At 60.3% G+C, this 23,737-nt stretch overlaps 1 protein-coding gene across 8 annotated transcripts in view; it reads left to right on the top strand.

The window, feature by feature from the left end:
• The window catches only part of DAB2IP (DAB2 interacting protein), a 189,886-nt gene that overhangs the window by 154,564 nt on the left and 11,585 nt on the right, over positions 1-23,737 (top strand). For 5 of the 8 annotated variants that reach the window (XM_031450371.2, XM_064490485.1, XM_064490487.1 and 2 more), the window contains 9 exons: positions 7,322-7,475; positions 9,120-9,218; positions 10,066-10,620; positions 13,728-13,872; positions 13,957-14,101; positions 16,557-16,793; positions 18,380-18,581; positions 20,535-20,713; positions 22,731-23,619. In XM_031450371.2, the coding sequence (XP_031306231.2) occupies positions 7,322-7,475; positions 9,120-9,218; positions 10,066-10,620; positions 13,728-13,872; positions 13,957-14,101; positions 16,557-16,793; positions 18,380-18,581; positions 20,535-20,713; positions 22,731-23,619 (2,605 nt within the window). The other 3 variants (XM_064490490.1, XM_064490488.1, XM_064490486.1) reach the window with 3 other exon arrangements.

A 23,737-nucleotide genomic window follows, 5' to 3' on the forward strand; every position in this document is an offset into this window, starting at 1 on the left:
CCATGCTGCCGCAGGTCAGTCATGCAGCATGTGTGGGGCACCCCGGGAATCGGGCCTCCCACTGCCGTAGCTGAAGCACGTGACAGCTGCCAGGGTGTGGCCCCTCCTTCTCCAGCTCAGCCCTGCGGTGTCGGGGAAGGACAGGCTCCTGGCTGGTAGGGTGGTAAAGTGAGGCAGGAGATCGGCACCTCCCAGCCCAGGGCTCAGTGTGAGTATGGTGGCGGGGTCACACTGGTTCTAGTGACTGCTGGGACTTGCCTCTTTGCCTCCGACCGGGAGAACCCTGGGTGGAAAGGGACCGTGCCTCCAGGGCCTGTCATCCCAGGAAGCCTTCCCAGGCTGGGCAGTGAACCTTCCTGCCTTTTAAGGACAGATTCTGTCTCCCCAGGGCCCTGGGGGCCATCAGGCGGCTGCATTCTTCTCCCCTCCCTTGGGACCCCAGCTGGGCCAGGAGTGAGCACTGGCCTCAGCAGCCGGTTCCCAGGCCAGCAGGGCAAGGCTGGGCCTGGGGAAGAGATGGCTCTGCTGGATGTTTGGGGCAGAGGGGCGGGGTGGGGTGTGGCCCTGTTTGTGTCCTGGCATTGACCCTGTTCTCCAGAGCCTCCCCTGCATTGTCTTAGTTGATGCTTATGGCAGCTCTGTGAGGAAGGTTGGTCAGTTCTCCCCACTTAGGGACAGGGAAACTGAGGCCTGGAGAGTTGAATGAGTTACAGGTACTCAAGGTTGTGTGTTTTATAGGGAATGGGACTTGATTTGCTCCTGCAGCTGGCCTCTCCTGCCTGTTCCCAGCTGCAGGTGTGCAGAGTGCGTGTTTACCCCACTGCCTGCCTGTTCCCTGCGCCAGCAGCCCCCAGCAGTGCAGGCGTCCCCTCCGCGGCATAGCTAAGCGAGCTCTCTCAGCTCCACTTGCACGCCTCCAGAGCCAGGGTGCCCGCTCCCTCTCAAACCAAACCAGCCTGCCCATTTGAGGACAGTGTGACTGAGCTGGACTTGGCCTCTCCTGGCCCCAGCCCTGCCCTCTGGGGGCATGCACGGCAGCTCCCTCTGCCCCTTCGAGATTTGGAGGGAGATTCTGAGCCTCTTCCTGTCCAGGCTCTCCAGCCCCACTCTCTCCTTGCCCCACCCGTAGTGGGAACATCCTCCCCATAGGGCTTTTTAATTATCACAAGTTCTATTTTCAGGTCTCCTCCCTCCTTGAAATAATGGGGAATTTGCTAAACTTCTGTGTCACTAACCTTTTAAAAGGAAAAAAGGGATGGAGTTGAAAAACAGCTCGTGGGTTGGCTGGAAGGCTATCAGATAAGGCTGTGGCCCAGGAGCCAGGACAATGTCCCGTTGTTCCTGCTACCGGCCCTCACAATGAGCTGCTGTTGGGGCCTGGCCGTGTCTCCCACAGCGGCTCCGCCTGCACCCGTGTTGTGCCCACGTTTCTCGGCTCCTGGGCCCTGGGCACAGGCTACCCGACCCCAGCTGGCCCTGCGGCTCTTCCTCCCGACCTGGAATGAGTGGTCATGTTGAGCAGGTCAGCTGGCTGTGGGCCTTTCCCTGCGTGCCTGCCTGTGGGGAGGCTCGGCTCGGGCGGATGGTTAGGCCTGGAGTCTGCTGAACGGGGTTCAAATCCCACTCGGCCACTTGCCACCTGTGCGGTCTTGGGCAAGCCACCTGGCCCTTCTGAGGTGCGGTACCTTGGTCCTGACAGGTTGTCGTGAGAACAGGTGAGGAGGCAGGTTGGAAAGTGCTGTGGAGTGGGACTCTGCCACCCGGCCTGAGTGTGAGCTCTTGTATGTCTGAGAGACCAGGGACAGCGTTGTGGTGGCCACATTTGGCCTGGGCTTTGAAGACTGAGAAAGAAGGCTGTTCTGGGGCAGATGGTGGGGAGAAAGGTGGGACGAGTTCTGGAACCAGCATGGGCAAAGGCCCCCCAGAGGGAAGGAGTCCCGGCTGGCCAGGGATTCTCTGGGGAGGAGAGTCTAGGTTACTGGCCAGGGTATGTGTGAGTGCGTAGAGTTGTGGGGAGAGTTCAACCCCAGGTTGAAGCCCTGAGACTTGATTCTCTCTAGGCTGTGAGGGGAGAGCTGATAGGGCCAGAGTGACATCATGTCAGGCAAAGGGGCCCGTCCAGTGGGAGGGGACTGCTGTGGTCTAGACAGGAAGACCAGTGGGGCTCCCCTCCTCTGCTGCCCCCCAAGGCCCTGACCAAGACAGCTCTCAGAGGCAGAGGAGGGCAGGGCAGGCCTCCCTCTCCTGTGGCCTTCGCTCCTGTCTGTGACCTGGGAATCCGGGCACCACCCCTTTCCCAGGATGTGTGAGGATTCCATGGCATGGAGCATGTGGGTAACTGAGCAGCTGGGCTAGTTTGAGGAGGGGCGACTGCAGGGGACACAAGGGCCTTTAGTCCCGGGGATGGGGATGGGCGGTTGAGGGTCTAGAGAATCAGCTGTGTCTTGGACAGTGTCAGAGGGGTAGGGCCATGGTAGTGGGGTGCAGCCAGAGTGGAGGATGAGCCCCTGACTTTGGGAGAGTTGGAGGGAGCTCCGCATACCTGGACAAAGCAACAGCCAGGTGATCCTTGGAGATTCTGTGTGAGCACCAGGGTGCTGCTCTTAGGAATTGGCCTTGAGCAGGCAGCTGCCCTGAAGACCAGTGCTCGGGCCATTTTGTCCCTTCTCCCACCACCAGGGTCTGAAGGCTCAGGGAAGGTTGTCCTCATGGCAGCTGACCTCCTATTCCCCCAGGCTTAGCTGACCTTGGCTGCTGGGGTGTTGTGGCCTTGGTCCAGGAACTCGGGGGCTCTGATTCTTGGTGCTGATCCAGACCCAGCCCTCCCCACAAGGAGCCCCCTGCCTGGCAAGGAGACAGCTCTGTGACAGGCCTCCCAGCACAGCCTAATGAACAAGGTGCTGGGGCCACATGCAAGGTCGCTGTCTGCCCCAGGAGTTTGAGAATGCGTCGTGGGAGATTGAGCACTGATGCTGGGTATTGAAGGTTGGGTAGGACAAGGGGACTTCTGGGCAGAGGGGGCTACAAGTGCCTAGAGGCCTGCCTGAGGGAATCATGACCCCTGGGGAAGAGGAGCCCAGGGGAAAGTGGAACAGGCAGGTGGATCCCAGCCAGCGGAGCTGCAGCCAAGCCCATGTGATCTTGCTGGGACATCCCCCCTCTTCATGACTCAAACGCCGGCGGTGGGGGGGGGGAGGTGCCTCTCCCTGAAAAGCCTCTCTGTGGTGCTTCGGTGTGTGCTCATTATCCTCTATTTCCATTTGAGAGCAGAGTCCTTTCTCTTTCAGATAAGGAAAAGGCTCCCAGTGGGGTTGGGGTGTGGAGGTGACACCAGGAGGAAGCTGAGACCCTGGGCTGGTCACCTGTCTTCTCTGAGCAGGCCTCGGTGTCTCCCCTGTAAAGCCAGCATGAGGTCAGTATCCATCTCGCAGCCTTGTGAGGATCCAGCCAAGTGCTGTGTGTGATGTTTCCTGTGGGCACAGCCCCACAGCCCAGACATGAGACCAAGTTCTGTTGTAGCTGCAAGACCCGGCCTCTCTGAGCCCAGCGCAGTCACATTGCAGCCCTGGCAGGGTGGCTGTGAGAAGTAGCCCACACCTGGGCTGTGGGAGTGGCCTGCACGGCCAGGGCCCCCGTGCAAAGGCCTTGGCCCTCCTTGGTGCCATCTCACCGAGGACCGAGGCTCTGGTCTCTAGAGACCACAGGAGGTCACTGAGGGGTGCACAAGACTGAGCTGGGCACTGGGGAGGCCACACAGTGGGCGTGTTGGGCCACCGTCTCTCCCACCCCAGACTCTGGGCAACAGGGAAGGGCCTGACTCAGGAATGGGGAGGGGGGTGGCGCTGACCCCCTACACCATACAAGGCAGCTGTGGGCAGGGCCCCCAGACCTACCTGGGTCCCTTCCAGCAGGAGGCCTTGGGCAGATGAAGTGACTGTTGCTCCCTGAGCCCATCTTTCTAAATGGGTAGATGAATGCTCCTGGCAGAGTTGTGTGCAGTTGAAGTTTAAAAAGGGATGTGAATGTGACCAGCTGGGTGCCCTGGCGGAGTGGAGGTGGGCACCCACAACTTGGGCGGGAGCAAGGCAGAGGGCAGCACCTGCTCACCTCCTTGCCAAGCTTCTTGGGTAGGGAGACTGTGCCTGCTCTCTGTCCCCTTGGAGCCTGGGCAGTCTGCGGTGCTCTGCTCCCTCCCTCCCTCTCTCTCTCCCTCTCTGGATGGGCTTCCGGCCCAGCCTGGGAAGGCAGAGGCTGGAGGTGAGAAAGGAAGTGCCTCACAATGCTGGCCGGAGGCAGAGGCTGGCGGGGGAGGGGGCAGGGTGGAGTCCTGCCCGGGTGATTGATGGGGCAGGAGTCCCCCGTGTGAAGTGTTAGGGGTGCTGCAGGCCCGGGACAGGGCTGCCTGGCTTCCTGGAGGAGGTGGTTCTTAGGCCATGAGATGGGCCTGCTGGATCTGGAAAGTGACCAAGTGACCATTTTCCCTCCCTGAGCCCCACTTGTCTTAATCAGTCACCACCATGGGCACACTCACCTCTGCCAGGAGGTCCCACCCTGCAGGGTCACCACAGACCACCTCCCCTCTGGGCCCAAAGCACAGGCCCAGAGTTGATAAATAGGTACCCCTTTCTCTCCCCCACAATCCTTGTCGGGAGGAGGGGGCACAGGTAGACTCCAGGCTGAAGGAGGAGGGTATGTGTCTGCATATGAGTCACAGAGCGCAGGCCCCCTGGCCTTGTCCCACTGGTCAGAGCCTGGCCCTCTGCTCCTCTCCCAGAAGCACCTGGGAGATCTCGGAGTAGCCACTGAGCCTCCCTGGGCCTTGCCCCACTCCACCCCACCCCATTCCTCCTCTTCCCAGTGAGCTTGGGCTGTAGGGCTGGGTGTGGCCCGTGTTCCAGGTCCTCTCACTTAGAGAATCCCTGGGGGAGGTGGGAAGGGTCAGGGCTGCCCAGCTGTACAGGGATGCCTTTAGATACGACCTTCCCCAAACCCTCTGTTCAGTTTGGAAGTGTCCCAGTGGGGCTTGGTCCAGCTGGGGCATGTTTGTGGGGCAGGATGCTGGGGAGGGAAGAGGAGGGCCCTTAGCCACAGGTTCCAAGCTCTGGCTGCTTTGGGGTCTGGCCTCGGCCTGCTGGGCTCCTCGACTGTAGCACCAGGGCCCCCTTGGGTCTCCCTGGATAGACCGAATCCACTGAACATGCCTCCTTTCTCTCGCCAGCCGGCTAGTGCAAGTGCCCCAGGCAAGAGGCGGCCTGGCCTACCAGCTCCTCCCTGTGTACTTCCTGGGTGCCCGCTCCACCCACCCTGGCTCCCAGCATCTTACCTGCCAGGGTTTCCCGTGCTGGGCCAGAAAGCCGCCTGATCTCTACTTGCAGGCTGGGTTTTCAGCCCTAGACAGCAGACCTGGGGGCTCCGGGTCCCAGCCTTGGACCTGGCACCTGAGGTATGGAGCCCCGTTCTGAGAAGGAGGCCCAGGGTGGAACCTCAACTGAGGGAATGGCAGACCTGCCCGCATCATTGGTCAGTGCTGTGATGGGGAGGAGGCTGGGCCATTCAAGCAGGGCCTGGAGGGCTGGTCCCGGGAAGAAGCCTACCAGCACCTGTGGTGGAGTGGCCTGGCCGCAGTGCTTGTGTGTGAAATGCTGCCTCCCAGAGAGGGTGCTGGAGGGGCAGAGGCACCACGGCTGTGCGTGCCAGTGGCCCGGGGCCTCACGCGGGCCCTGCAAGGGGTTTGGATTGGTTCTAACCTGACTTCATCCTGTCTCACAGCTTCCCTTTGGTCTGTCCATTCCCCTCGAGCTTTCAGCAGTCCTGCCCCAGGGCGCTGGCTCGGCTCCAGTGATCTGAGCCCTGCTCTGTGCCAGCTTTGTGCTGGGCATTGGAGCAGTTGCGGGGAGCCTGACCGAGCCTCTTGGGTTGAGCTGTGAGGTCCCCAAGAGCTGGGGTCCCAGTTCTAGCTCTTACTCCCATGAAGTGCCTAGCATGGGACTCCATGTCAGGGAGGGCTGTTGCCATGGAGGTGTCATGTGTAGGGGCTGGAGGGTGGCCTCTGGCAGCCTGGGCAGCCCTCTGGGCAGGGCCTGTCCAGCTCATCTCCGGGTTCCTGAGCCCACATGCAGTGGGCCTCAGCCCCCCTTACTGCTGGTGGTCTTGGAAGTGGGTTACAGGGTGTGTGCCCTGCAAGGAAGCATGTGGTGGTCCTGCCAGGCCTCGCTGACCTGAGGGAGGGTCTTTACTTGCCGAGACAGGGAGAGATGATGGACTGAGGCTTCGACCATTGGAAGCTGAGAGCTGAAGGGTGGAGGGTGTTAGGGAAGGAGGTCTGAGTGACCTAAGCCCAGGGTTTGGACTGTGGGCCTGAGCTGGGGGGAGGCCTGCCCAGCCTCCATCCTGGAGTGGTCTTAGCAGGCCCGGCAGTGTCCGACTGGCTCTGGAAAGGGACGTTTACCTCTCAGAGGTGGGCTCTCCCCAGCACTGTGCAGGTACCTACTGAGGTGCTTTCCATGTGATGTGCTGAGGAAACTGAGGCTCAGAGAGGGCAAGTGACTTACCCAGGGCCACACAGCAGGTGAGCGATGGGCCCGGGTCCAAGGCCAGGTCTATCAGAACCAGTCCTGTTTCAGGCCCCATTTGGGCACCAGTTGGAGTCAACTAGCTCTGTTCTTTGTGCCTGTAAGGGGCCCAGTGACCCTGGCCTGCGCTCCTGGGCCTCAGAGTGTGGACTCTGTCCTGGCATCTCAGGTACTGTGCAGAAATGGCTGCACGCCTTCTGTTTTGAACCTCACGGTCCTCGTCTGTAAGAAGGGAGCAGCGGAGTTTCTGGGGCACTCCTGCCTCGCCCGATGCTGGTCGGTGGAGAAAGGGTTCTGTCAGCAGTGACATTCTGGACAAGTGTTGGGATGGAGTGACTGCTTCTGTCTTGGATGGGGACCAGGGCTGAGGGGAGGGGAGGTGGGGAAGGCTGCCTGTGTTGGGTCAGCTCTTCCTGTGGGTCTCGGGCTGCTGAGGAGCCAGGCACATCCCTGCCCTGCACCCAGTGCTGACTTTCCAGTCCTGGGTGGTGCCTCATCCTCGCTGTCTGCTTCTGCAGGAGCTGAGTCCCTTACCCAGAGCCCTGCAGTGGGGAAAAGGGACCGGCCAGTCTGTGACTCCAGCCCCGTGATGCCCCTTCCCCCCAACTTTGCCTTAAGACAGAAAAGGCTATGGGAGTTGAGAGGAGTGAGTGCCTCCAGCTGAGAGGATGTCTGGGCAGGCTTCCTGGAGAAGGGAAGGGAGGGGACAGGACAGGCCCAGCCTGACGCACTCTGCTGCCGCCCTCCAGGTCCCATCTGATGCCGAGGCTGAAGGAGTCTCGCTCTCACGAGTCCCTGCTCAGCCCCAGCAGCGCGGTGGAGGCGCTGGACCTCAGCATGGAGGAGGAGGTGGTCATCAAGCCCGTGCACAGCAGCATCCTGGGCCAGGACTACTGCTTCGAGGTGTGTCCCGCTGCGGGGGCAGGGCGGGCTCTGGGTCCTCTCCCGCTGAGGCCAGGGCTCCTCCAGACGCCCTCTGGAGTGCTCTGTAGCCTCTCTGGGGGCCGGGCTCTTGGGACTGTCAAAGCCTTTGGCTCCTAGGAGACCAAGTGGAGCTGAGAAATGAAGGGCTTCATTCCTGCTCTGTGGGCTCCTTGGAGACGGACTGGCACTGTCCCCCGTGCTGGCAGGTGCAAGAGGCTTGAGTGGGTGGAGGAGGTCAAGCCCCAGAGCCCCACTCGAGCCTGCTCGCCCCTCCTGCGAACTCCTCCAGTGCAGTGTGGGGCAGTGAGGAGTGTCCCCGCCTTTGAGTGATGAGAGCCAGACTTTGTCCTGCCCCAGCATTCTGTGTCCCAGGGTTTGAGAGCAGAGGGCCAGCCACCCAACCCAGCAGGGCTGTCACTGGGATCACCTGTCCAGTGCCCAACTATGGATGGGGACTCTGAAGTCCAGAGAGGGCAAGGTGATATCAGAGGTCATTCAACAAGCCTGAAGCTAAACCAGGACCAGGGTAACTAATGTCTCAGGTGTTCCTGGGAGTTCCTAATTGCTTCTCTAACTATTCATATTCTCTTCCCACCTCTGTTTCTGGGAAGCTTCCCACCGCCAACAATCTTGCATAATTAGGGAGCTTCCTGATAGAGGAGTGAGCCTGGGACTGGTGTGGCCACCTCCTGGCAACCCCAGCCCCAGAGAGGGAATGGAGTGGTGCCTGGCATCTGCCCCAGCCCTGTGCCCTCTGGGTGTCGGTTCTGGTTCAGGACTTCTGGTCCAGCTGGGCTCCTTCTGGGCTCCGACTTCTTTGCCTGGGGTTTGGATGGTGTCTGTCTACTTGTCTACAGAAGGGGGTGCTGTGGCTTGTGCAGGCCCTTGAATAAGGTTAGGTAAAGAGTCTGGTTTCCTTAGGTAGAGCATGCTGCTGGGGTAGCAGGAACAGCTTGGGCCAGGCTCCCTCGCCTGGAGGAGACCAGAGGATGATTAAGCTGGATGGTGAGGGGAGGGTAAGGGTTCCAGGTGGGAGGACCCCAGGACTCAGCACACGCAGATGGCCCAATTCTTATTTCTCTAGTCTGGCCCCAGATATGTTACGCTTCTCTGACCATCATTGTTGTCACTGTTGCTTGGCAAAAGAGAAGCATCATCAGCAGGTGTCAGCTAAAAACTGAGGTGACCCTTGTGCCTACCTGTGGCTGTCCCCTAGGTGCCTCTGGCCCCACCGATGGAGGGAGACTGGGTTAAGCATTGCCCTCTGATTGGTGCTGGGGGCCATGCCTTCTTTATTCTATCTCTGAGAAAATGAGATTGGAGTCAGAAAGAGGCTTTCCTATGGACAGAGTGCACTGAGGCCGGGTTGAGGAGGCAGGACCAGGTGCCAGATGGCACGGGGCTGGGCCACCCTCCTGTCACTGTCTTGCTCTGGGACGGCAGGTCTCTGTGCAACGCCTGCAGACGTGAAATACAGGGATCATTGAGTCTTGTTCTGCCTCCTCCCTGAGGGTGTGGTACAGACAGACCTGGCAGCCAAACCCCCCAAGCCCCAAATGTCCTCCATCATACTGCCTTGCTGCCTTCCCCGCCCCGTGACGCTGTCCTGCCTGCCCCCAACAGGTGACAACGTCGTCAGGAAGCAAGTGCTTCTCCTGCCGGTCAGCAGCCGAACGGGATAAGTGGATGGAGAACTTGCGGCGAGCGGTGCATCCCAACAAGGTAGGCCTGCGTCCCCCTCCCCAGAGCAGAGCGCAGACTCCTACGTGAGGGAGCCAAGGGAGGGGTCTCCGGTGCGGGCTGTGCCCGGGCAGGTGGTAGTGTTGGGCTCTGAGAGAGGCTGACTCCAGTGCCGGGGGCCTCTGTCTTTGAAGCTGCACACTGAGGAAGTGAGGAGGCTGGGCCGGAGAACTGAGTATTGGGCTTGTGGGTGCTGGTGTACCTCTGCCTTGGGACTCTTGGGCCCTCTTCCCCCAAGCTGATTCCTGCTCTTCCCTCCGATTTCACCTTAGCTGTCTGTCCCTCCTCCAGGCGAGCACCGCCAGCCCAGGCCGGTGCCCTGTTCTGTGTTCTCACCACCCCTGGGCTTCTCCTGGCAGGTTCCTGGGACCCTGACTGTAATCGCCTGCTTCTGTGTCTGCCTCCTGGGTGACTCAGCCTGCGCTGAGCACTGGTCACCGTGACATCACTAAGGAAGGGCCTTAGCAATGGTCATGACCTCTGAAGTGACTTTGCAGACGAGCAAGCTGCATAAGAGCCAATATGCAGCTGCTGTGTGCCAAGCATTGTGCTGGCCTTGGACTGGCTCTCTACTCGGTTTTATTCCCATTTTATAGAACAGGGAATTGAGGCTTAGATTGTCACTTGCCCAAGGTCAGTGAGCTAGTATGAGGCAGAGCAGAGATCCAGCCTCGTGTCCATCAGTCTCCAGAGCTGTCCCTACCCCACCCCAGTCCTGTCAGTGCCCGGGCCCTCCCCACCACCTTCCAAGAGCTCCTGCCCACCCCGGGCTGGGCAGTGCGCAGGCGACCGGCCCCCTGGTCACCATGGCCCTTCTGTACGTGTGCAGGACAACAGCCGGCGTGTGGAGCACATTCTGAAGCTGTGGGTGATTGAGGCCAAGGACCTGCCGGCCAAGAAGAAGTACCTGTGCGAGCTGTGCCTGGACGACGTGCTGTACGCGCGCACCACGGGCAAGCTCAAGACCGATAACGTCTTCTGGGGCGAGCACTTCGAGTTCCACAACCTGCCGCCCCTGCGCACCGTCACCGTCCATCTGTACCGGGAGACTGACAAGAAGAAGAAGAAGGAGCGCAACAGCTACCTGGGCCTGGTCAGCCTGCCCGCCGCCTCGGTGGCCGGGCGGCAGTTCGTGGAGAAGTGGTACCCGGTGGTGACGCCCAACCCCAAGGGCGGCAAGGGCCCTGGGCCCATGATCCGCATCAAGGCGCGCTACCAGACCATCACCATCCTGCCCATGGAGATGTACAAGGAGTTCGCTGAGCACATCACCAACCACTACCTGGGGCTTTGTGCGGCCCTCGAGCCCATCCTCAGCGCCAAGACCAAGGAAGAGATGGCGTCGGCCCTGGTGCACATCCTGCAGAGCACAGGCAAGGTCAAGGTAGGTGTGTGGGCCTCAGGCGGGGCTCCCCACGTCACGTGGCTCTGTGGAAGTCTGGGTGACACCCTAGGTTACCTGCCAGTCCCCATGTCCACGTGACGAAGTTCAGCTCTGGTGGAGGCGCTGGTCACAGCACTGGTCTTGGGACCCTGAACCCAAGAGTTGCATCACGAAGGGGAGATTTTGCACTCCTCTGTTGTTGGAGCTGATGGCCAAGGCAGGTATGGAGCTGGTGGATGGAGGCAGTGAGGAAGTGAATTTAGGGACCTCCCCACTCCCCCAGGGTGCTGGCCTCTGAGGGTTGAGGGGAGCAGGCCATGTGGCCAGCCTCTGCCAGCACATGGGTCCCAGTGACCCAGTCACTCACATCCAGTGAGGTGTTGATTTTGGCAGATACCCCAGTAGGTGCCCACCAGGGTGCAGTCACTCTCCGAGCCCCAGCCTCCCCCTCCCTCCCAGATTCATGCACAGGAGACATGCAGTCTCTGTCTCGACAGGCAGCCCACCGTGGCTGCAGCCTTCAGGAACAGGGCTTGTCTAAAGCCCCCAGCAGGCCCTGCTTCAGGGCTGGAGGAGCCCCGCTCTCCTCTCCACCTCCTTTCACCGGCCACTCCCTGCCAGGCCACGCCTCAGCCCCACCTGCCTGGTTTTGGAGACTAGTGGGCTCCTTCTGGAAGGCTCCCCAAGCCTACCGCCCGCAGGCACAGTGGAGTGTGGTTCTTTAGGCCTCCAGGGCACACACCCGCCCCTTACCCTGCCCCTCCCTTGAGGGCGCTGCCTGAGGGGAATGCAGTGGAGAGGGGCCGGATGTGGATCCCATCCATGCTGCAAAAGGCCTCGCCCTCTGGACATGGTGTGGTTTGAGAGCCGAGTGGCCAGGTCAAGATCCTGAGCCCTCAGCCTGGGGTCAGGGGAGATGTGGGTTGGGGGCCGGGCCTCAGGTCCCCAGGCAGAGCCCAGGGTATATGGCTCCCTTGGACCCCTTTTCCTCTACTGTTCTCGGAAGGCCCTGGCCTCCTTCGGGCCCTTCAGAGCCCCTGCCTGTTGGGCTCGTGGTGTGTGACCAGTGCAGGACCAGGGAGAGGCACTTCTCCTTGTGGGCTCCCTGGGGACTGGGCACTCCATTTCCTCCATGTTGTTGGACCCCCTCCTTCCCCAACCTGCAGCCACCAACCTGACTGGGCAGGGCTGCATGGAGAGCCACGTCTGGCTGTGCTGTCCTTAATTTCCTGGCCAACAATGGGAGGGGTGCTGGAAACAGGCATTTGAAGTCTGGCCTCAGAGCAGGAGTGAGGGAGGCAGCGAGGGCTCTGGCAGGGTCCTTTGAGGGCTGGACTGGCCTGACATGCTGATTCCACTCTGAAGTGACCTTTGCTCTTGAGGCTCACAGCTGAGATGAGAGGAGAATTGGGGTGCTCGTTGTGGAAGGAGGTGGAAGCCAGGGCTCCAGCCACCCCTCCCCCACCCCCCACAGGGGCCCTCCGAGGAGCCGGGGGAGCAGCAAGGGGAAGGGTAGAAAGTAACTCAGGCTGCTGGGGTGACGGACACCTGAGCTCTGAACACTTGGGGACTAACTTGTGAGATGCTTCTCACCAGAGCATCTGACGAGGGCCGTGTGAGAGGACATTTGGCACCTTCTGCTCCCTCCACAGGCCCTGCTCTCCTGGCTGTGGCTTTTCACAGTTTGTTCCCACCGTGGGACTGCAAGGGGCTTCTCCCTGGTGCCCCCACCCCCACCCCCACCCACTCAGTGGAACAAGAAGAACAGGGCCTGAGAAACAAGATACTTGGGCCAGATCTCGCCCAGGCAGCTGTGTGGCCTTGGACAGCTCACTTCCCTGTCCTGTGCCTGTTCCCCCTCATTGGGTCCTAGCCCTGAGGAGAGCCCCTCCTCATTCCTGCCGGGGCCTTACACCTGCCCCAGGATTTCAAGAAGGCCGTGGGGCATGAGCGGGGCTGTACATTCAGCACTCACCCTGCTTCTGTGTAGTCAGAGAAGGGGGCCCTAGATGTCACTTGTAGATCAGGAAGGTGTCTTCAGGCTGTGTGGTCCCCGGAGAGGCCAACTGCCGCTTCCCCCCAGTCCCTCCTGTCTCTCCGTTGGCCAGCTGGGTCTCCTGTGCCACTTGTGATTTCAGAGGGCCCCAAAGTTGTGCACACAGAAGCGGGGGATTTCCAGAGCTCCAGAAACCCTGGCCCACCCTGGCCCACGCTGGCCACTTTGCAGCCTCTGTGCTGGGTGGCCCCTGCCCTGACTGTTAACCCTCCCCTGAGTCTCCCACTTCCTGCCTCCTGCCTGTTCTCTCCCCCTCCCCCAAGTCACAAGGCTGGCTGTGGGCGTGGGGAGGCACAGGCCTGGGGAGGGAGTTTCCACCTGGATGGGTGCAGTCAGGAGGGAAGGCGTGGGCACAGGCTCCCTCCTGGGGTCTTCCCGTGAAGCCGTGCGTGGGACTGCGAGGCTCATCGCTTAACAGCTGCCTTCCAGCTGCTCTCCAAGGAAGTCTGGGACCCACAGTAGTGAGGGGCTGCCACCCAGGTTTGCCAGGTGGGAGCGGTGCCCCCGCCTTCCTGCCCAAGCCAAGGTCCGTGCTCTAACCGACTAAGCACTGGCTCACTGCGTTCCAGGGCAGCTGGACCGCCTCTGCCTCTCTCTCATCCTTCCCTCTGAGGCTGCACAGAACGAGTCTGTCTGGTGCAGGGGACCCCATCAGAGTAACGGGGGAATGGTGGCAGCTGCTTATGCAAGGGGGAGAGGGCAGCCCATCTGTCCTCTTTGGCACCAATGGCAGTGGGAGGGGGAGTTCTCCGGTCACCCAGCCAGGCCTGGGCATGGCTGAACAGGGAATTGAGTCCAGCGGGTCTGGCTGTGATGCGGAGGCTCATGGTTCCATGTAGCGTGCTCTTACTTCCCTGATCCTGGACCCAGCTCTGATGTCGCCGGCACGAGGTATCCCCCCCGACCAGGCTGCCCTGCCCTACTACCCCGGCAGCCCCCAAGGGTGGGTGCCAGCAGCTTGGCAATGGGGCAGCCCCAAGGAGCAGGGGCTTCTCCTGGGGTTCTACCTGCCAGGCCCACTCAGGTCCACTCCCCTCACCTGCCTCCTCAGGACTTCCTGACGGACCTGATGATGTCAGAGGTGGACCGCTGTGGGGACAATGAGCACCTCATCTTCCGGGAGAACACACTGGCCACCAAGGCCATCGAGGAGTACCTCAAGCTGGTGGGCCAGAAGTACCTGCAGGACGCACTAGGTAGGGGGTGCAGGCCGGCAGCGGGCAGAGGGTGTGGTATGCCCGCCAGGTCCTCACTGCCCCTCCCTGCCCTCCCGGCTCCAGGTGAGTTCATCAAAGCTCTGTATGAATCGGATGAGAACTGTGAAGTGGACCCAAGCAAGTGCTCGGCCACTGACCTCCCTGAGCACCAGGGCAACCTCAAGATGTGCTGCGAGCTGGCCTTCTGCAAGATCATCAACTCCTACTGGTCAGTGCTGTCCCGCACGCCCTTCTTGGCCCCCCACCCTCTCTCCCATCCTCCTATGGCAGGGTGCCTACAGGGTGCTGGGCGCTGTGCTCGCCCACGTGTGCTTCACCCCATCCAGGCAGCCCAGCAAGGGAGCTCTGCTCCGTCATTCCTGACCTACCAACAGGAGAGCTGACGTCTAATCGGGAGGAGCACGTGACATGCCTGCAGCCTCACGCAACTCCAGTCTGGGATGGGAACCCACCTGCTGTCTGACCTCACTGAGTCTTGCTAGACTGCCAGGGCCCCGTCCTGGTCCTTTTTGGGCTCTCAGATGTAAGGAGCATTCCAGAGTAATGCAGGACATGGTGTGTGCAGTGTTGAAGCCTTCGGTGTGGCAGTCCACTGCACATGCTTGATAGTGGGCATCCTCTGTGCGCCTGGCAGGTGATGTCATAGGTGATGGGGCGGCACCAGGAGCCAGACTGACAGGGCCCTGCTCAGGCCTACCTGGGGCAGGTGGATGCTTCACCTGGGACTCTTTACCTGTCCACAGGAGCTGATGCTCACATCACAGGCTTGTGATCGGACCCAGCAGGGGCTTGTGTGGGTGCCTGGACATCAGGCAGGCCTCCTGCTGGGACTGTAGAGAACAAAGGAGAAGGGTTGGTCTTCAAACAGAACAGAGGTCTGCAGGCTCCTGGCAGCCCCTGAAAGGAGCAGGGGTGAGCAGAGCAGGTGCTAATGCAGGACTGCAGTCGGGGCCAGAATCAGTCCAGAGCCACTTCCTGCAAGGCTGATGTGCCAGGCATGTGCCTGCTCCTGGGGCACATGGGTCTGGGGGCAAGTGACCTGGTGCCGAGCACAGCTCCATTACAGGTGGCTTGCGGGACTGTGTGGGGCCAGTCCCTGAGAAGTGGGTCTATTTTTACACTAGAGGAGCTGCCCAAATTTGCTCCAGCTCAGGCCTGCGTCCTCCCCATCTCAGTTGCTCTCCTGACCCTGTTCCCACCCCCTCCCCCAGATATACCTTTCTCCTTTCTTTGGTCATATTATTTCCCCTCCTGCTTTAAGGCCTGTATCTGGCTCCCATTTGTGGTCCTCCTTCAGCTCACCCCTCCTGGGCACTCTGTCACAGCTCTGGTCCCATCAGAGTGGGATACCTGTGTCCAAGTCCATTTCCTGCACACACTGTGAAAACCCTGGGGCAGATGCACTAGCTCAGGGCTGGGCACTCAGAAGGGCAGATGCACTAGCTCAGGGCTGGGCACTCAGAAGGGCCTGGGAGTGTTTTGCTGCTCCCGAAGGACAGGCAGACACAGGCTGCTAGGGGAGTGGCATCCTCTGGTGGGGGCAGAGCCAATGGGGTGGGCGCTCCCTGCCCAGGTCCCTCTGCCCCAGGGTTGCACAAGGTGCTCACCTGGGGCCCACCTGGCCCCTTGGGCTGAGCCAAAAATGACCCCCGGCTCCAGGGGAAGAGGGGCAGCCAGAGTGCCTGAACTCTGGAGCACACTTACCACCCTAGGGCTAGCCTTTGTTTTCACCCTCTGCCCCGCTGCTCCCAGGGCCGGCCGGGTGTGGAACGCAGGGAAACATGTCCACAGACAATGAATTTCCATTTCCTCTTTCTGGCATTTGTAGAAGCCCAGAGGCACCTCTCAGTTCTGAGCAAGGCCGTGGATAGATGTTATCACTCAGCACCTACCCCCTGCCCAGTCCTGTGCCAGGCACTTCGGGGGCCAAGACTAAAGGTCACCTGCCTTCACTTCCTCTCCAGCCATGTCCTTGTTGGTTTAGCCCCATTCACTACCAGAGCCTGCTGAGCTGGGTGCTGGGCTTGTTGGGCAAAAGCTTTTCAAGTTGCTCAAGGCCTCTTAAGGCCATGAGATGGCTCTGTGAGCTCAGCAGGGCAGGCCTTGTTCTCAGTGTGAGAGTGAGGAGACCGAAGCCCCGGGAGGGCCAGGCCCTGCGTCAGAGCACCCTGGGCTAGTGAGAGAGCCAGGGGTAGACTGGGTCCAGGGAACACACATCTTCTAGTGAAAAGATTGGAAGGCCACTTAAAGGGTCTCACTGTGGCCGGGTGGGGATGCCTAGTGGAGAGAGCCCCCAGCCGGTGCTAGGCCCCCTGCCCACACTCAATCGTGGCTGCCTGGGGAGGTCGCTGCCTCCCCATCTAGAAAGTGGGGAGCTGTGTTCTCACTCAAGGTCAAGATACTCCCATCTTCTTGATCATGCCCAGCTCTGCTGAAGCCCCCTAGGGCGTCCCTGCTGCTTCCGCTAGCTGAGCACGCGCTCTGTGCCTGCACTGTGCTGTCCCTGTGCCCCTGCGCTCTGCATGGTGGATGGCGGAGTGATGGGCTCAGAGGACTCAGGAGGCGGGTGGAGCAGCGCTGGAACTTGGCTCCCTTGGACCTGGGACCAGGTCTCTGCTCTGCCCCCTGCTTGACCTTTGGGCCCACCCTCGCCTGCCCTGCAGCGTCTTCCCACGGGAGCTGAAGGAGGTGTTCGCCTCGTGGCGGCAGGAGTGCAGCAGCCGGGGCCGGCCGGACATCAGCGAGCGGCTCATCAGTGCCTCCCTGTTTCTGCGCTTCCTCTGCCCGGCCATCATGTCGCCCTCACTCTTCAACCTGCTGCAGGAATACCCCGACGACCGCACTGCCCGCACCCTCACCCTCATCGCCAAGGTCACCCAGAACCTGGCCAACTTTGCCAAGTGAGTGCCACGTCGCCCGACGGACAGAGTCAGGGCGCAGGCTGGAGCCCGTGGTAGGGGTCTGTCCCCTAGCTGGGCTGTGCCACAGCCCCTGCTTCAGCCCCCGCCATCCTCAGGCCTTCCCCCTCCCTCCCCCTTTCCTTTCTTAAGAGTAAAATCTCCACACCCCATCCTCTCCCTACTGAAAGTACTTGCCATTTTGCTGTTTCTTTAATTTTCAGAGGTGAGAACACAAGATATTTTTTCCTTCTGCTTCTTTGAGTTAACATTTTATCATAAGGACTCTCCCATGTACTTAACATTCATAAGCTTCATTTTGAAATGAATGACTAATATGCCTCCGAGGGAGCAGGGCCCATGTCTCCTTACCCTGTCCCCTGTGCTGGACACTTAGATGGTTTCAGACCATCCTTGTCTAATGCTGCCAAGGCCGTCTTTGCTCCTGAAGCACTTCAGTGTTCTCGCCATACCTCGGCCGAGCAGGTGGAAACAGAAGGGCTGGGTCATCTAGCGCTCTCACCAGGTGTGGATGGAGCCCCCCTCCAGGTCTTCTCTGTGCTGGGCTGTGAATCATGCCTGGTCCCTACCCTCTTCAGCAGGGGACAGAGCTGTGGTAGAGATGTGCATGGCCTCGTAGGAGGGCCCTAAGCTTGTGGGGAGAGGAGAGAAACTTCCTGAAAGACGTGCTTCCCCAGCTGTGTGTCAGGGTGAAAGGCAGCCGGAGCAACTGCGGGGCAGGGCCGGGGGGCTGCGTGCTGGAGGGAGGGACCAGGCGCTGTGAGCTTCCTCAGTCATCCAGTGCCAGGCTGGGGAAGTGGGAGATGAGACCCAAGAGGACAGCAGGGACTTGGAAGCCAGACAGGGCAGTGGGAGCCGCCAAAGGGCTATGAGCAGGAGAGAGGGTGGCCCTCATCTGTCTGGGTCCTGAAAAGTTCAGCCTGACAGCAGTGGTGCAGGAGGGGTGGAAGGGATCAGGACTGGCAGCCAAGACTGGGAGGAGAGCAGAGCTATGGTTCCCATAAGAGAAAAGTGGTGGAAGCATTGGCTCAGGAAGGTGGTGGCACGGGGGGGCAGTGGCTACAAGGTCAGCAGGTGTTGAGAAGATAAAGTCAGCAGGTCTGCCAGTTGTGAGAAGGGAGAGGGAGGAACTGACCACGGCCAGGCTTCCAGCTCAGCTCTCTGCTGGATGGTAGTGTCTCCACTTGGGATAGGGAGCCTAGGAGGAGGGCAGGGGTTCGGGGTGATGGGGATGACTGCACACCTGGCTGAGCTGAGGATGAAGGGAGGTGCCTGTGGATGTACATGTCTGAAAGTCAGCAGATAGACCTGGCCGAGGGTAGACTGAGTCATCTGTGCACCAGGCCATTGACACTGAAGGAAAAGAGGAAGGAGACTGTGACCGGCAGTGAATGGGGAGTGAGGTCCAGGAAGGCTGTCTAGACTTAGTCATGAGGAAACAGGGCCCCGAGTCAGAATGGATTGGGAGGCAGCCATGGTGGGCAAGGAGGGATGGGAGGTGAGGGGGTCTCGGAAGGAGGGGCTCCTCGGTGGCACCTGGGCACTTACCCAGTGTGCTCCATCTCCAGGTTTGGCAGCAAGGAGGAGTACATGTCGTTCATGAACCAGTTCCTGGAGCACGAGTGGACCAACATGCAGCGCTTCCTGCTGGAAATCTCCAACCCTGAGACCATCTCCAACACGGCCGGCTTCGAGGGCTACATTGACCTGGGCCGCGAGCTCTCCAGCCTGCACTCGCTGCTCTGGGAGGCCGTCAGCCAGCTGGAGCAGGTGCCTGTCCGCACTGGGCCGCAATGGGGCAGAGGGCGGGCCGAAGGCCACTGCAGAGCTCGAGGCTGCTCCTCCCCCCAGAGTAACCTGGAGGTCGAAGTGTTCGCCTGCAGGGTGTGGGTCAGCAGCCCTGCCCAGGCAGCAGAGCCAGAGGGTCTGGCCCAGGCCCTGTCAACATGCACTGGGGATCTCGGGCCCCGTTTCCTCAGTGAGGGTGCCACGTCCACTCGCTGGCACCTGCCGGGGGAGCCTGCTCCGTGTACCGAGGCTTTGGCTGTGCCTCCCACACACTGGTGTTGAGTAGATGGAGTCCCTGTATGAAGGTGTGCTCCCTACCCATGAGAAATGTGATCAGGTTTAGCCATTTCTCCAAAAACATCTTTGCTATGGGTTTTGATGCCACTGATATGGAAGAGATAGATTCTGAAGATGCTGTACCTCCACGTGTCAGGCGGGAAGCTACAAACCTTTCCATCTGATGCCCTTGACCATCAGTTGAAATGGTTATTCCCTAGGCACCTCTGACATTGCTGCAGCCACCAGGAGTGCAGCGTCCGTGGCCTGGGGTTCCACTGCCTCCAGCAGCCCTAGCCCACACAGCGAGCAGCTTCTCGGCAGCCAGGGCTGAGCCAGCCAGGATCCACTTCCAGAGCATGTTGCTTTCCAGGGCTCTGGGAGACCATCTCACAGAAGTAGCTACTGCTGAACCAGAGCTGGAGGGCCTCCCTGCTCGTGGCGATCCCTGGAGGTGACCCTTTAGGGCGCTGTGGTGTGCAGCCTTCTAGATAGATCTGTGCGTGTGTTAAGGACACACACAGGCAGAGTTGTTTCCTTTTTAAAGTGAGAGCTGACCGTGCACTGCAGAGTGTGCTTCTCACTCCCTCTGTCGTGGGCATCTTTCTACAGTGGTACCTGCTGCACTGCCACTGAGACCTTTCTGATGGCCACGGACCGTTCCATCACATGACTGCATCATTATTTCACTGGCCTCTCAGATTAGTCCCAGCTTTTCACTACAAGCAGACTCGCAGTCCTTTCTACTCACTTATATCCGTAGGCTGCGAGAGACCCAGGAGGAAGAAATGGAAATGAGGGCCAAGGCCCTCTCTTCCTCCACTGCTGCCAGCGCCAGTCACTCTACTGCCACCACTTACTGAGTGCCTGTGCCGGTCATTGTCCTCTGTATCTGCGCAGCCAGGCAGGGAGTACCGAAGACGGTCAGCAGCTGTCACAGCTAACAGAGTTGTAGCAGGATTTAAAATTGAGCTGTTTGCCACTCACATCTCTTCTCTGTTGACTACCCGAGTTTTCACGCTTTCTTTTTGCACAAAGCCCTGGGTGGGAGCTGGTGCATGAGCAGGTGCAGGCTGAGTCCCCTACCCTCAGCCTGGAGCCCTTAGCATTGTCCGTCTCAACCAAGACAGTGTGTTTCAGATGCCCAGGTGCCACCCTCTGTGTGACCAGTCACCTGTTACTCATCTGATAGGCGTGTGGTGGTGCCTGCTCTGTACCTGGGCCATCACCACTGGGGCTCTGGTGTTGAAGTGGGTCAGGCCCCAGCCCACCCTGTGGAGAAGGTGACGTGGGACAGGGCTGTCCCAGAAGCCTCTCAGATGGGAAGGTGCAGGTGGGGAAATTCGGGGATTCCTTGTGGGCTTCTCTTTCTGCGGGGGCACCGAGGTAGGATGAACTAGGGTGAGAGGCTGGAGCTAGGTCAGCGTTTCTCCTATGGGCTTCACCCTGTCTCACAAATATCCAGGGAGCTGGTAAAAATGTAATTTGCGATTTCTGGGCTCCTTCCCCCCTCCCAGACCTGTTGGATCTGACTGCAGGGGAGGGCGGCCTGCATTTCTGACTGGCTCCTTAGCAGTTCTGAACATAGTGACTGCAGTGCACTTGTCCTCCCCAGGTGGCCCCAGTGGGTCACACCTGCCTCTTGCTGTGTCTTTGCAGAGCATTGTATCCAAACTGGGGCCTCTGCCTCGAATCCTGAGGGACGTTCACACGGCACTGAGCACCCCAGGGAGTGGACAGCTTGCAGGGACCAACGACTTGGCCTCCACACCTGGCTCTGGCAGCAGCAGCATCTCAGCTGGGCTGCAGAAGATGGTGATCGAGAACGATCTCTCTGGGTAAGAGCTGCTCGGCACGCTGGGTGTTGTGGGGTACACGTGGAGGTAAGGTGCAGCCCACCTGCAGTCTCATTTGGAGAAGAAGCCTACACAGGTGTCTATAAACAAGCTGAGGGAGACTCGTGTTTTATAGGCAGGTGGTCAACTTCTGTTTGGGAAATGTCAGGGGAGGCTCTGTGGTGGAGGTGGTGCTATAGTTCTGAGCTTTTTAGGAAAAGTAACATTCCCATTGGTGGAAAAGGCATTCTAGGTAGAGGGACTAGTACAGACAAAGGACTGGAGAAAGGTAGCATCTTTTGATGAAGAACAGTTACAACACCTCCACATCACTGGGTGGTGTTAAAAATACTTGTTTTCTGGTATCTCCTGGACCTGAATCAGAATCTCCAGAAGCGGTGCTCCAGGGTGTCTGTTTTCAAGAGGGGCTCAGGTAACTGCAAGGCTTAGAGGCTGGGAGCCTGGGAAAACTAGAGAGGTGCTGAGGTCCAGCCCTAGGACGAGTGGCCTGTAAATAAAACACACCCCTCCACAGTGGAGGGGGAGGTGAAGTGTTCTCGAGTGTTGACATCAAAAAGAGGGCATTCCTTTGAAAACCTTGGCATTTGTATTGAACTGTTTACGCCCCGTTCCTATACTTCCCCCCCTTACCGGGGCCGTCTTGGAGCAGCTGGTGAGGATGAGGCTGGAGCAGCAGAGTTGGGAGCTGTCTCGTTCTGAGGTGGTGGCAGCAGCAAGAGGCTTTTAGCAGGCTAGGACATTGCGATCAAGGACTGGGGGGTGTGGTGTGTGGGACTGGAGGCCCAGGAGGAGGCCGGAGGTGCAGAGATCTTGATGCTCCTTCCAGGGTCCTCCTGAATCTTGAGGGGCCATTCATTCAACCTGCCGAGTGAGGCAGAGCAAGGGTTCAGGTGGGAACACACACTTTGGCCAAGAGGTGGCCGGGCACATGGGTTCTTGGGAGACCTGACCTTGCCGTCTGGCTGGATAGCCAAGGCCCATGGCTGGTCAGCTTTCTCCTGGCTCTGTCTGCTGCCCTTGTCCACTTCTTCTAGGCCCACAAGTACTGTGGCTGTGAGTGGCCACGGCCTGCCCTGCCTGAGTCCCATCACTTGGGGCTTGGCACTTCCTCTCCATCCCAGGCTAAGCCAACTCCATTCCAAGCCCCTGTGGAACCCCCAGGTTCTTGCTATCTCCAGCCCAGAGCCCTGTTCACCCCCCTACATCCTTATTCCCAAAGCCCAACTGGCCCCACCACTCTGCCTTCTTCCGGGAAGGGACCAGAGAGAGGCTGAGGGACTGGGGGAGAGGATGGCCTGCCACTGCAGGTGCAGACCCTCCCCTCCTGAGTCACACCTTGAGAATCCTCCTCTGATTCCTTGTTTTTGCCGGAAACACCAGCCCCCGCCTGCCAGTCAGACAAGAGGTGGCAGCAGGAGGCTGCAGAGGAGGCTTCTCTCTGTGCAGGCCCCCACTTAGGTTATCAGTCTGATTAGGAACAAGAGGGAAGAGGCAAAGGGAGCCCCCGCGGCTTTGAAGTCGGAGTTCTCAGTGCAGGGCCCTTGGATAGCAGAGAGCCAGTGCGTTGTGAGTTTGGGTTTAGCTAAGGGAAATTTTCCAGAATACTCCACACCCCAGAACCCACTGTCCCGAGGTGCAGCTGAGCAGGGAGAGGGCCTGCGGGGCAGCCTGGCCTGACGCTGGCATTGCGGGCCCCTGGTGCAGAGGACTGTGTGGGAGCAGCCATCGCGGCCCCTTAGCCCTCGTGGTGGCTTCTGCCAGGGTCAGCTGCCAGCCTGTGGTTTGGCTTTGCAGCTGGGCTGCTGTTCCTGGGACTCTCCCATTCTTGCTGCCCCACCCTCCCCTCCCTTGCCTCCCCTCCCCTGCCTTCCCTCTCCTCCCCGCCCTGGCTCAGGCCGTGGGCAGCAGGTTGGCGGGGCTCTCGGTTGGGACCCGCCTCGGCCGCATTCACAGTTCTTCTCTCCCCCTTCTTTCCCTGTGTGTGCTTGTCTCCCTGCAGTCTGATAGATTTCACCCGGTTACCGTCTCCAACCCCCGAAAACAAGGACTTGTTTTTTGTCACAAGGTCCTCCGGGGTCCAGCCCTCACCTGCCCGCAGCTCGAGTTACTCGGAAGCCAACGAGCCTGATCTTCAGATGGCCAACGGTGGCAAGAGCCTGTCCATGGTGGACCTCCAAGACGCCCGCACACTGGACGGAGAGGCGGGCTCCCCGGCGGGCACTGATGCCCTCGCCACTGACGGGCAGGCACCTACCACTCAGCTGGTGGCTGGGTGGCCGGCCCGGGCAGCTCCGGTGAGCCTGGCAGGGCTGGCCACGGTGCGGCGGGCAGGCCAGACGCCGACCACACCAGGCACCTCAGAGGGTGCGCCGGGCCGGCCCCAGCTCTTGGCACCGCTCTCCTTCCAGAACCCTGTGTACCAGATGGCGGCCGGCCTGCCGCTGTCTCCTCGCGGCCTCGGCGACTCGGGCTCTGAGGGCCACAGCTCCTTGAGCTCCCACAGCAACAGCGAGGAGCTGGCGGCTGCCGCCAAGCTGGGAAGTTTCAGCAGTGCCGCCGAAGAGCTGGGGCGGCGCCCCGGGGAGCTGGCGCGGCGGCAGATGTCGCTGACTGAGAAGGGCGGGCAGCCCACAGTGCCCCGCCAGAACAGCGCCGGCCCCCAACGGAGGATCGACCAGCCGCCGCCCCCACCCCCGCCGCCACCTCCTGCCCCCCGCGGCCGGACGCCACCCACCCTACTGAGCACCCTGCAGTACCCGCGGCCCTCAAGTGGGACCCTGGCGTCGGCCTCGCCCGACTGGGCTGGCCCTGGAGCTCGGCTGCGGCAGCAGTCCTCCTCCTCCAAGGGCGACAGCCCGGAGCTGAAGCCTCGTGCAGTGCACAAGCAGGTCAGTGCCGTCGGTTGGAGGGCATGCCCAGCTCTCTTGCCTGGGGGGCGGTCTTACCCCGTGTCGTGCTGCTCCTCCTGGTCATGTCACCTCCACCCGCAGTCAGCCGCCATCCCAT

The sequence above is a fragment of the Camelus dromedarius genome, chromosome 10 (genome assembly GCF_036321535.1).
Source record: "Camelus dromedarius isolate mCamDro1 chromosome 10, mCamDro1.pat, whole genome shotgun sequence".
In the NCBI taxonomy this organism is placed as follows: Eukaryota; Metazoa; Chordata; class Mammalia; order Artiodactyla; family Camelidae; genus Camelus; species Camelus dromedarius.